The sequence below is a fragment of the Salvelinus namaycush genome, chromosome 16, assembly GCF_016432855.1.
Source record: "Salvelinus namaycush isolate Seneca chromosome 16, SaNama_1.0, whole genome shotgun sequence".
In the NCBI taxonomy this organism is placed as follows: Eukaryota; Metazoa; Chordata; class Actinopteri; order Salmoniformes; family Salmonidae; genus Salvelinus; species Salvelinus namaycush.
Genome location: NC_052322.1, coordinates 21,637,956 through 21,649,294, shown reverse-complemented (window position 1 = coordinate 21,649,294; position 11,339 = coordinate 21,637,956). Strand labels below are relative to the sequence as shown.

Below are 11,339 nucleotides of genomic sequence, written 5' to 3'. Positions count from 1 at the left end.
AAAGAGAATGAATATTCCTTCAATAATTACTTTCTCTTGTTTCCAGTGTTAGAATAATGGACTAGTGCATAGTTCTAGAACACTGTGGACTCTTGCCTCACATCCACACACACCCTAATGGATTACTACAGTAGATTAATACAAATCAGCTCCGGGGAGGGATAAAAACTACACACACACAGCAGTTTTTTCTTCACTCGTTCTGCTGCTTTTTTTTAATGCTGTATCAGCCTGTATCGCCACCTCATTGGCTAAGCTGCCCTTCAATAACATAAGTGCTTTGCTTTAATTGGGAGGGGGTAGTTTCACAGTGCATCAGGACCGCTCCCGCCAAGCTCTTCTTTTCTCTAAAGTGGACAAGAGTGCCGAGCTCTACAGATTCATACACAGAGCGTAAAAAAGAAGGGAAGGGAGGAAGGACATGAGAGAAACAGAGTGAGTGTTAGGAGGGAGAACTAAGGAAAGTAGCAAATCAGTGAGCTGCTATAGGACAAACACAGGCACGCCGAGCTAGGATTCAGTGTATTTCCATGGTTAGGATTTTTGAGACACAAGCAAAGACGACCACTACATTTCTGCAGTGTGTGATGGACCTATGCAGTACAGTGATGTGTCAGGAGGCTCAGGCCAGATAAAAGGGAGACTTCCCAGGGCTCGCTGCTGAGTACAGTCTAATTGCTATGTTAGGGGGATGGGAGGAGGAGGGGTCAAATGCAGTGATGCCCGAAAGACATCCAGCCAGGAATTGAGGAATCAAGGTAGCCGCAGTGTACCCAGTGACAAATGCATTTTCCTCATGAATTATTGAAGGTGCCCCAGAAGGCATGGGGAGTAGGTGGGGGCAAAGCCAGGCAGCAGGCTACTGCTGTCTTTTCACTAGAAGACCTGTCAGACTGTACACTGTCTAGCTAACTATTGTACGCTCGCGTTATCATAAACATATTTTGGTTTATAGTCATTGTAAATGGCAAAATATGCTATTCCTTTCAAGTAATATAACTACAGGCAATCCAGCGAAAGGATGGCTGATTGTGTGTGCATTCGACTCAAGTTTCATGTTGTAGAGGGCTTGATGTACTGGAGGGCTTAAACATAAAATGGTTCTGTGGGTTTGACTTTGTGGTGTCAGATTCCCTATACCCTTCCCCCACCCTCCCTTACATCTGGCGCCGGCATCGTCTTTCAGCTGCTTTTACAGTACAATACACTCAAGATCAACATTACATCATACAATACCGTGGCCATATCTGCCGCAGCTGCACCCCGCTAAGTCTTTTGTGATGGTCATAGCATTAGAATCACATTAAAAGGTAGCGTTCAGAGTCCGCAGCATCAAGCTTGTGACTCATGAGCAAAGCCTGATGCACAGCCCTAGTCAGTAGATGAAGAGATGGGTATTAGGAATGACTAAATGTATTTTTTCAGATCACCTGTCCTCCTGTATGGTATGACGGGTGATATTGATACATTTAGTCATAAGGTGAATGTGATCGATAGATGACGTAACACCATTTACACTGGACAGTCAATCTAAACATATATACAAATTATAAGAACCACAGGTTCAGCGAAATGTATACAACACATTTGATTTTATTACTGCAAAATAACAATCTAGTTTTCATAAGTCATGCTCATGTAAGGTACAAATAAAAAGCTTAACACATTTTTAAAAGGGAACAAGTCTTCATTTAACTGTGAATATTCTGTCTACAATATTTTAGAAATATACAAGTTTAGAATATTACACTTCTTCAGTTTTCCCACTTTGTAGTTATTGCACTGGTGTTCCAGATATAAAGATGTCTCTTGGTGGTAGAAGTTCTAGGCCTTACATGAGCACATTACAGGGTATTTACAGCATCAGACAAATCTGTATAGATCACACCACAGAAGCCATGTGGAGAAAACTATAATTGGTGCCCCCATCTGGTGGAGAATAGCTCTACTAAAGGGTCATAATTAACATCAAAATATGCACTTGTAATTTCAGAGAACCATCAAACACAGGGGTAAAATAAAGATTAGACGGTAAAGGATATGATTCTTAAAGTAATGTGCTATATTTTGTGATTTAATATATTAACTTTTGAAAGTAAACATTTCAGCAAACTTTGCACAGGTGCATATCCGTATGCTGAGTAAACTTGGCAATGAAATATACACGCTGTGTCAATCAGCACGATATGGTCCGAGTTTGATTTCAAACACAATCCATTGTCATAAGAGTTGAAAAACACAGGCTTGGAGCCTATGACAAAAGGTGATAGAGAATATAACCATAACAAATGTCCCTGAAACATGATTTACTTTGGTGTACAGAACATCAATGGAAACTTGGTTTCCCTGTGGGTTTTACAGGGAGAGTATACACAGTGATACTTATATCTGTGGGCTGGAATACCTGCTCAAGCATCTCCTCCACTTTATCCCAACTCAGTCGATCAAGGCCACAGCCGATGCTGTATAATAGAAGGATAGGTAAATTGGAAGTTGAGTCAGCATACCAACAATATGCAAATTAATTAAATGTCAACATAATGGTGATTTTTTTGTGTAGAATGTATTTATACAAACCGAGGCATTGATATTCCAGTTACTCCATTTTGTAAGCAATGAGACTTCATGTCCTCGAGGCTCTGCCGTAGGTTGTCATAGGTAGGTTTGTGGCTGTATTTTTTTTTTGTAATCTGTAAGACAGAGACACCACAAAAGATCACAAAATAAAAGGCTTTATATGTTTTAGTTGGTTGTTATATAGCGCTAAGCATCTTACCAGGTAGTACACAAAACGCTTGTTTCTTTTCAGTACAGCACATTGCCCTGGCACCTTCTCTGAAGTAAAAACCAGTAGACAGTGATCTTGATCAATGACATTGGCTTATGATATAAACTATGCCTTCTATCTGTAGTGCGAACTTTGAAGTGAAAATGGCACATCACAACAGACTTCCATAGAATGCAGAGTGCATAATAACAAACATGAATACACAGGACTCACTCTGTTTCTTCAGCTCATCTACTCCACTAAATTGTTTCTTGAATTTGACAGCGATGCCAGCCCCCATGCGACAGTCCTCGCTGATACAATGGGCCAGGACCTCATCTTCACGACAGGAGAACAGGTCCCCCTTCACATGACGCAGGCTCCAGCCGCCTTCTGCATTCTGGCCATGAGAGGGCAGCATTACACCATATGACGAGACATCAAGTACATAGCTAGTTATACCAAAGACTTTCTAACCTCTGTCCTTTACCTTAGCTCCAGATAAGTAGTTAGCTTGCTAAGTAGGACTGTAACAACATAATATGGGCATTGTTTAAATGCCATTCAACGGTATGCCGGCATTACCTACTAGCTAAATATGGTGGTTTCTAGACAGATTCCGACCATACGCTTGCTTACAGCTGGGGTTAGACAGGCTTCCTGTTTAGAAGATAACGCGGAGCCAGCACGATAGGAACACGTACCTCACTCCAGGGATGACAAATGTGTTGTACTCCGAATTGTCCCAACTGCTACATAAATAAGATTGAACGACTTCTAAAACACTAGAAGTCGTTCAATCTTCTTGGTGTAACATTTGGGATAATAGGCCAATTCAGAGTACAATGCATTTCTCATTCCTGGATTGAGGTACATTTTCCGAGCCATTTCTCGCGCTGGCTCTGTGGTTTCAATCTAAACAAGAAGCCGGTCAGACCCAGTGCCGCTGTAAGAAGGCGTAGGCTCGAAATCTATTCTGGCTAATTTTGGTGTTTTTATGATGGCCACTTACCTTATATTTGTCAATAGAGCTCACTGGCTCTTCAGATACAGTTGACATTATACGACAGGTAAACTGTAATCAACCAAGTAGAGGGAGGGATAGGCAATTGTTGTTAAAATGCAAGCTAAATGAAAGTGCATTTGATTATTTGAACCTGCAGTATTAGCTAGCACTACAACAAGCACATTTGGCTGACTATTGCATAAGGCTAGCTTTGATGTATTTTTCTTAATTTAGCAACTTACTGAGCTAGCGTCAAAGTCGTTCAGTTTCTCTTTCAATTTAACCAAAATGCGGACATTATCAGCTAGCAATCGACTTCCTCTTTGTGTCACAGATGGGAATTCGTCCCAGCATATCCAAGGCGAAACTGCTTAAACCTATCCAATCATTTCATATCAAAGGTAGGAGGAGCTAGAGGTCCATTATGCTCGTGCTCCAGTACCTCCACCATCAATGCTGAAAGTGAATACTGTCATAAAAAGTCGGACATTTCTGAGTTTCATAGATTCAACTAGTACTTGAACGTGGCATAAGATTTCAATATTATCAGGTTATTTTATGATATAGTGATGATGTAGCCACGAGCTACGCTGATACCGCGTTCAAAAGAACTGGGAACTCGGGAAAAAAACGAGCTCCGACTGGGAAAAATCAACTGGGAATTCGGGCCTCTTTCTAGAACTCCGACTTTCCGACCTGATGATCACTGACGTCATGATTTGACCTCGTATTTTTCCGAGTTTCCAGTTGCTTTGAAATAGGCATTAATTGGATAGTGCATTTAGTCAGGGGCCAGGGCTATATAATAGGCTTACATTCCATACAATAGGTCAACATGGGTGTTTATTTAATCAGTAAGGCCCGAGGGGTGTGGTATATGATACCATGGCTAAGGGCTGTTCTTATGCGCAATGCAGAGTGCCTGGATACAGCCCTAGCTGTGGTATATTTGCCAAACACCGCAAACCCCCGAAGGTTACCTTATTGCTATTATAAACTGGTTACCAATGTAATTAGAGAAGTCAAAATAAATGTTTTGTCATAACAATGGTTTACGGTATGATATACCACAGCTGTCAGCCAATCAGCATTCAAAGCTCGAACCACCCAGTTTATAATTAGCCCTTGATCACTCAGTTACATTACATTAGGCATACACATAAGTCGTTGGATGAAGGCGTCTTCTGTATGGGGAAGTTTTGTTAATAGCCGCAACACTCGGTCTGAACATTAACACGCATCACTTGTGGTATGGGTTTTGGAAGCATAAGGACCATATCTTTCATATTAGCGAAAAATAATAATTTAAACGTTAAATTGATACACACCTTTAATTATAGGGTTAGGGTTTCCACACAGCCATATTTCCATGTTACAGCGCTTGTTTATGGAAAACCGATAGAAGACAGTGTGGACTACCTGTGCCAATTAGCTGTCTGCATCTCCGAATACCTGTGTGGGGAGCCCACAAACGTGTTGTCACTGAAATATTGTTGGCTGTAACTGTTTTAAAACAGTTTACAGTAAGTGCATGTGTATTTTGCATTTGTTTAATGTGATATGAAAGTAGAGGGTTATTTTTTTAGAACCGTACCGCAATTGAGAATCGATTCACTTTTAGATGGTGTATTTGGCTGTTTTGGCTTCCAGAGCCAATTCGCCCTTTAAACAGAACATGTAAGGTCCTTGGACTAAGGAGTAACGTTACACTTCTTTTAGTCCAATATTGGGCTAGGTGTTTATTATGCAACTTCATACACATTTACTGTTCAATGAATATGGATTTCAAGTTCAACACACACAAAAAGAGAGGCGGTGCCCTAAAGTTCTAAAGATTTAAAAATGGTGCCAGAAATGTAATAAGACTGCTACCGGTGTACTATATTGTCAGCTCTATTGAAACCTCATCAAGTATAAGCCCCAAAATCGGATGGATGCTTTGTTTACCAGCAAAACATAATTGCAAAATAAACTCTACGATCTGCCTCTGCATGATGTCTTTCAATCATAATGAGATGGAGAAAACTGGTCCCTTTCACTGTAGCCTGCACATACAAAATGCAATCATGAGTAGTGGAACACACACAACCATCAGGGCAAACAGAAACACATTGATATGTACACATTAGGGATTTCAAAAGAAAATGGTGTGTTATTTGCTGTTTATGGGGAGAGAAGGAGAGTTATTAGAGCAGTGATTTCCCCCTCTGGACAAGAGTCCACGTGGGCATGGTGGTAGTGTCTGCCGGCACAGGATAGCTGAAGCTGCTGGTAGATGGATTCAACTTTTGATTGAAAGTAGTCCAGAAACTTATTGCAGAGGTCCAGCTTCAGAGCTCACTCCAGAGCTCTTACGTCGCCGTTCATTGATCCAGTCCCCAGGGTTGACATCCATTTGCAGCATCTTCATCACCCACTTGTCTTTCCTGGCCCCGTCAATGAACTCATCCAAAGACAGCTCCCCTGACGGAGGAGAGATAGTTAGCATTACCCATTAACTAGTGAAACCAAAACACATACACCGAAGGAAAAACATTACTCACCCATGGTCCAATTTTCAAAATACTCTGGAATGTGTTACACCCATTAATGACTAAGTCGCTTTGGATAGAAGAGCCTGCTAAATGGCATATACTGTATATGTCTGTGTGTGTTACACACAGTCATAACGACATGGAAATCACAGTGAGAACCCGTTAAATCATTAAATTATTAAAAGCACAGATCAAACTGTCAGAGAACAGTAAGGGGGTAAAGAAAACATCCTCACCATCTCCGTTTTCATCCACCAGTTCGAATATTCTGTCAACCACTTGATCTGGGGTCAGGAGGTTACACTCTGAATCCAGTTCTCCATGACAGGCTTTCTTTAGTCGGTAGATGGACTGAGAGAAGATAACATTTTGGAATTATATCCCATATGTATACTGTACATGTCTATAGAAATACTATATTTTATTTAATCATACACTAATCTTTCAACGACTGGAAAATGTTGGTTGTTACCTCTACAATCTCCAGCAGCTCTATCTTGTCAATGCAGCCACTTCCATCTTTGTCGTACATTTTAAAAGTCCACTTCAGTTTATGTTCCAACTTGCCCCTCAAGACCAGGTTAAGGGCTGCAACATACTCTAGAAAATCAATTGTGTTGTCCTGCAAAGGGGGGGGGGGGGGGGGGAAATCATAACAGATTGAAATGATACTCATCAATAAATACTGAAATGAAGAGAAAAGGTGTTCAACAGTTATCACTTGAAGGACCACATGTGGACACTGTGGCCCTCAAAGGCCCCCCATCAGATTACTGTAATCTGTATGCTACTCACTCCGTTCTTGTCGAAGGCGCGGAACATATTCTCAATATAATCCGCTGCCTCCTTGTTGTTAGTAACGCCGAAGAAGCTCTTGAACTCGTGCATATAGAGTGTTCCACTTGGGCACTCCACCACAAACTTCTTATACCACTCCTGCAGCTCTGCAACATCAATTTCCTGGTCTGAGTCACTCTCCTCACTCAGTCGCTGACCCATCACGGAAATAGTAGTCAAATACTTTGAAGAGCCTCTTTAGTTTAAGGTATTGTCTCATTTTTTATTGGACTCCTTACTTGAAGAGGTTGTCACTCATGATTTAAAGTTGTCTGTCAGTCAGTGGTGTAGCTCTACTCTTTAGATGCTCCACACAAAAAAATATTATTCCAACTATGTCCCCATTACCATCACAACTGCACCTTTTGAATCCATCCACTGTGTCTGTACTATTACTAAAGAAAAATGCTATGTTTCCATACATAAACAAAAATAGTGCAACAGAAACAGTGAGTTAGTATTACCCCTGGTCTGCCAATGCTGCACTGAGGGTAGAGACTGGGCAAGGACTGTTGTGGATCACATGACACAAGGGATTAGGAATACATACCCACTGTCTGGGTCAATTAGTTCATAGTGAGATCATGAGCAGATTTGCCTTTGTCCATCTCCTAAATATTGCTCAAGGGTCAGTATGGGAAATCCTGTCAGTCCAAGGCAAGTGAGCTGCTAGAACTACTGCAACAGACAGGTGCTGAACAAAATAATAGGTATAAAGATGTTTCAAACTGCTAACTGAACTGGTATTGTAGACTACTATAAACCTAAAAGGAAGAGCCGTTGACTTGACATCAGGGTAACATGAGGAAATTGATCACCGGAAAGAAAAGGTAAAGGACCAGTTTCCCAGACCCAGATTAAGTTTAGTCCTGGACTAAAAGGTACTTTCAATGGAAACTATCAATTTAGATTTTTTTCTCCCTCCATGGCGAGGTTTAATCTGGGTCTAGGAAACTGGCCCATAATGTCACTTCTGATTCAGATGGAATGGGTTAAATGCAGAAGACACATTTCGGTTGAATGCATTCAGTTGTGCAACTGATTACATATCCTCTTCCCCTTCCCTATTCTAGCCAGGGTAGCCAAAATAATGGACAACTGGGAAATTTTACACATCCCCCAAGCATGATGAGACATGAATTACTTAATTAACTCAGGAACCACACCTGTGTGGAAGCACCTGCTTTCATTATACTTTGTATCCCTCATTTACTCAAGTGTTTCCTTTATTTTGACAGTTACCTGTACATTGAGTCATATACAGGCAAGACCCAGTAAATTCCCTGGTGAAATATGAAGTCCATGAGCATCTTTAAGCAGATCAGTTTTGTCAAGTAGGTCAAGGTTTCCCAAAGTCGGTCCTGGGGCCTCCCCTGGATGCACATTGTTTTTTTTGCCCTAGCACTACACACAGTAGGTTACTTTCTAAATGTAATCTGTTACAGTTACCTGTCCAAAATTGTAATCCGTAACATAACTTTTGGATAAACCAAACTCAGTAACGCAATCTGATAACATGCAGTTACTTTGATTACTTTCCCCTTACGAAGCATTAAAAGAAGACAAGCATGTGTGTTACCAATTGAACCAGATCTATTGCAGGATAAATCAATGTTAAAGTTTACATAGCTGGCCATATATGGATGTTACATTTTACTTTAGGGGTTGGTGATGTAGGCTTCTTCTAACTCATCGCTTTCTACGACATATAATAATACAATTAAATTATATTTTTACATTATAAAACAAAGTCTATCAGAATTCCAGTCATGTTTTACCCCTTGATCTTCAAGAATAGGACTTGGAAATATGGAAGTATAGACTAGCAAAATTGTTTTACCTGAGCATAACCCCAAAACAAAGGACTTATTAGCCAGCCCTACACTGTTGTTTAGGATTTTGTTGTCATGCAGGACTGATTGGGCTCATTGATTAGAGTTGAAAAATAAATGCGCCGCTCATGAAATGGCATGCTTTGAGCACTACTGAAAAGTACTATTTACATGTGAAAAATGTTTGCTTTAGGCCGATTGTTTAACTTTTTGTTGGTGACTGGTTGATATCTTTATAATGTGCAGCTGTTTAAAGGGCAAATCCACAGATGAAACAATAGTAAAATGATCGCCCCTCAGTTTTTTACCAAAAGAGGCGGGATGGGCCTGGAGAAATGTAACCACTCTCAGATTAATAGACAGAGCTATGGATGCAAGGACTGACCATCCATGATATCAACATTATTGTTTTAACCATGTTATGAGGCTATACAGTGTTTGTTTACATTTACAATGTTTACAAACATTGGAGGAAAAGCAGCTTATATTTTGGGTTTTCATGGTGTGATAGTTGAACTAAGCTCATGAGGCATTTATAAGTTATATTCTTCAAGAATCAATGGATATATGTATCCAAAAATGGATGTAGCAACTACAGATTGCCCCTTTAAGTCTATCAAAAGCGTGTGAGTTTGCACATGTGTCCATTAAGCCTATGGATTCAAAAAAATTATTAGCATGAATTAAATTTAGCAATAAAAGACCCTCTTATTCCATAGGCTGGGATCCGCACTGTGCAGCTGTTACAAGAGCGCATTGTTCACTTGGCTGTCCACTGGTTTCAAAAACAATGATTGATAGGCAGCTCAAACTAGTTTAATTCAAACATTATTGGGTTCAAATACACATTTAGACTTGTGAACAGCTATCCACAACAACCACAATCCGTAAGGCGTAAATAGCTAAATGAGAGAACAGCAGATTCACAACAATGTGCTATGTAGATAACAATAAGTCATATCCGTATCGCCGTAGACTATACACCACTGCTGTCACCCTTACCTCCAAGTGTTTATTCAAATTGGATAATTTTTGGATGCCAACAGCAGTCATACCATTGAAAGACATAGCTTGGACGGTTAGCCTACAAAAGCCTATTCCTGATTTTTTCTCAAACCCATTTGGTGTGTCATCATAGTGGTCTCTGACTTCTGGTCAGACTCTCTCAGTTTGAACAAATTCAAATTTGCGCCTTTTTTCAATGCTTATTTGAATGACATTGAGAAAACAGAGAAGTGTCCCCCCCAAAAATGTGCAATCCTCCTTTCTGAATTTAAAAGTAATCATGTAATTTTTCAAAAGTATCTGTAATCTGATTACAATATTTTTCCTTGTAACGTATTACAGTTACCGTTTTTTTGTAATCCCTTACTCCCCAACCCTAACTACACAGCTGACTAAAATAATAAAAACTTGATGAGTTGGTTATTTGAATCAGCTGTGTAGTGCTAGAGCACATTAAGGGGACAAAAATGTTTCGATTTGCGCCTACATGTCGACTGTATGAATTTTACTGTTTACAGGCTTTGGTTCTTCCATTTATATTTCGAGATTGAACGTTCGCGCGTTGGATGCACCGATTGGTGTCACCTCGTTAGGCAATATATTTTACACCTAATACTGGCTTGTCATCCAGTGTTGCCAAATTAGCGACTTCATCTCTATATTTAGCGAGTATTCAGACCCCTCTAGCGACACATTTTCAAAAAAAATCGAGCGACTTTTTCTGGTGTTTTTTGGAGACTCTGACGTGAAATCACGTATCGTTCTTACTCTTCTCAACGAGCAGCGGGTGCTGCCGTGGGCCCCACCCCGTCCCAAAGCGCTCACAGGCGGCCCAGTCCTCACACAGCAGTCCCTCCCAGCTGCAGTCAGAGCAGGAAATGTTCACCCTTCTGCGACCAGACTGCAAATGAATCACGCAAGCGGGAAGCCGCGGCTGGCTGATCCCGCCCTGGCTTACATTCAGGGCGGGATGTAAATGTAAAATGTTCTTTGTCTAAAATAAATCACTGCATTTGACTCACACAGCCTCAGTCACTTACTCACCTTGTCCACTGTGTGTGTGCCTCTCTGTGACATACGCTAAACAACTAGCTGGCTACCTCATCATGTCTGTCTAAACTGTACACTCAAAAATACAGAAAGGAGTGGGAATCAAACCCTGAATTCAAAGGCTGGTTGAAGCCGTTTATTGGAGATGATACACGGGCATACTGCCTGTATTGTAAGGATGATTTCTACGCCAAACTTAGTGATGTTAAAAATAAAAAAAACACATGACAACTCAAAAACATACTCAAAAGGCAAAGCCTTATAACAGTTCCACCCAAAACAAGCTGCCATTTATGGTTAAAAAAATT

The 11,339-nt window shown here is 40.5% G+C and overlaps 2 protein-coding genes across 3 annotated transcripts; both read right to left on the bottom strand.

Moving 5' to 3' along the window:
• Positions 1-1,573: 1,573 nt before the first annotated feature.
• LOC120060701 (ADP-ribose glycohydrolase OARD1-like) lies at positions 1,574-4,312 on the bottom strand. 2 transcript variants are annotated; one of them, XM_039010101.1, is made up of 6 exons: positions 4,016-4,312; positions 3,780-3,842; positions 3,002-3,167; positions 2,777-2,835; positions 2,578-2,690; positions 1,574-2,462 (listed from the first exon to the last, which is right to left on the bottom strand). In XM_039010101.1, exons 2-6 carry the CDS (start codon positions 3,825-3,827, stop codon positions 2,327-2,329), a joined length of 522 nt encoding a protein of 173 aa, XP_038866029.1. In that variant the 5' UTR covers positions 3,828-3,842; positions 4,016-4,312; the 3' UTR covers positions 1,574-2,326. The 2 variants fall into 2 exon arrangements, with proteins under 2 accessions (XP_038866029.1, XP_038866030.1); XM_039010102.1 differs by lacking the exon at positions 4,016-4,312 and having other exon boundaries at positions 3,002-3,160.
• A 1,185-nt stretch (positions 4,313-5,497) lies between these two features.
• On the bottom strand, positions 5,498-8,763 carry LOC120060700 (guanylyl cyclase-activating protein 2-like). The gene is made up of 4 exons (XM_039010100.1): positions 7,103-8,763; positions 6,780-6,929; positions 6,544-6,658; positions 5,498-6,236 (listed from the first exon to the last, which is right to left on the bottom strand). The coding sequence occupies exons 1-4, from the start codon at positions 7,304-7,306 to the stop codon at positions 6,085-6,087; spliced, it is 621 nt and encodes a 206-aa protein (XP_038866028.1). The 5' UTR covers positions 7,307-8,763; the 3' UTR covers positions 5,498-6,084.
• Positions 8,764-11,339: the final 2,576 nt, after the last annotated feature.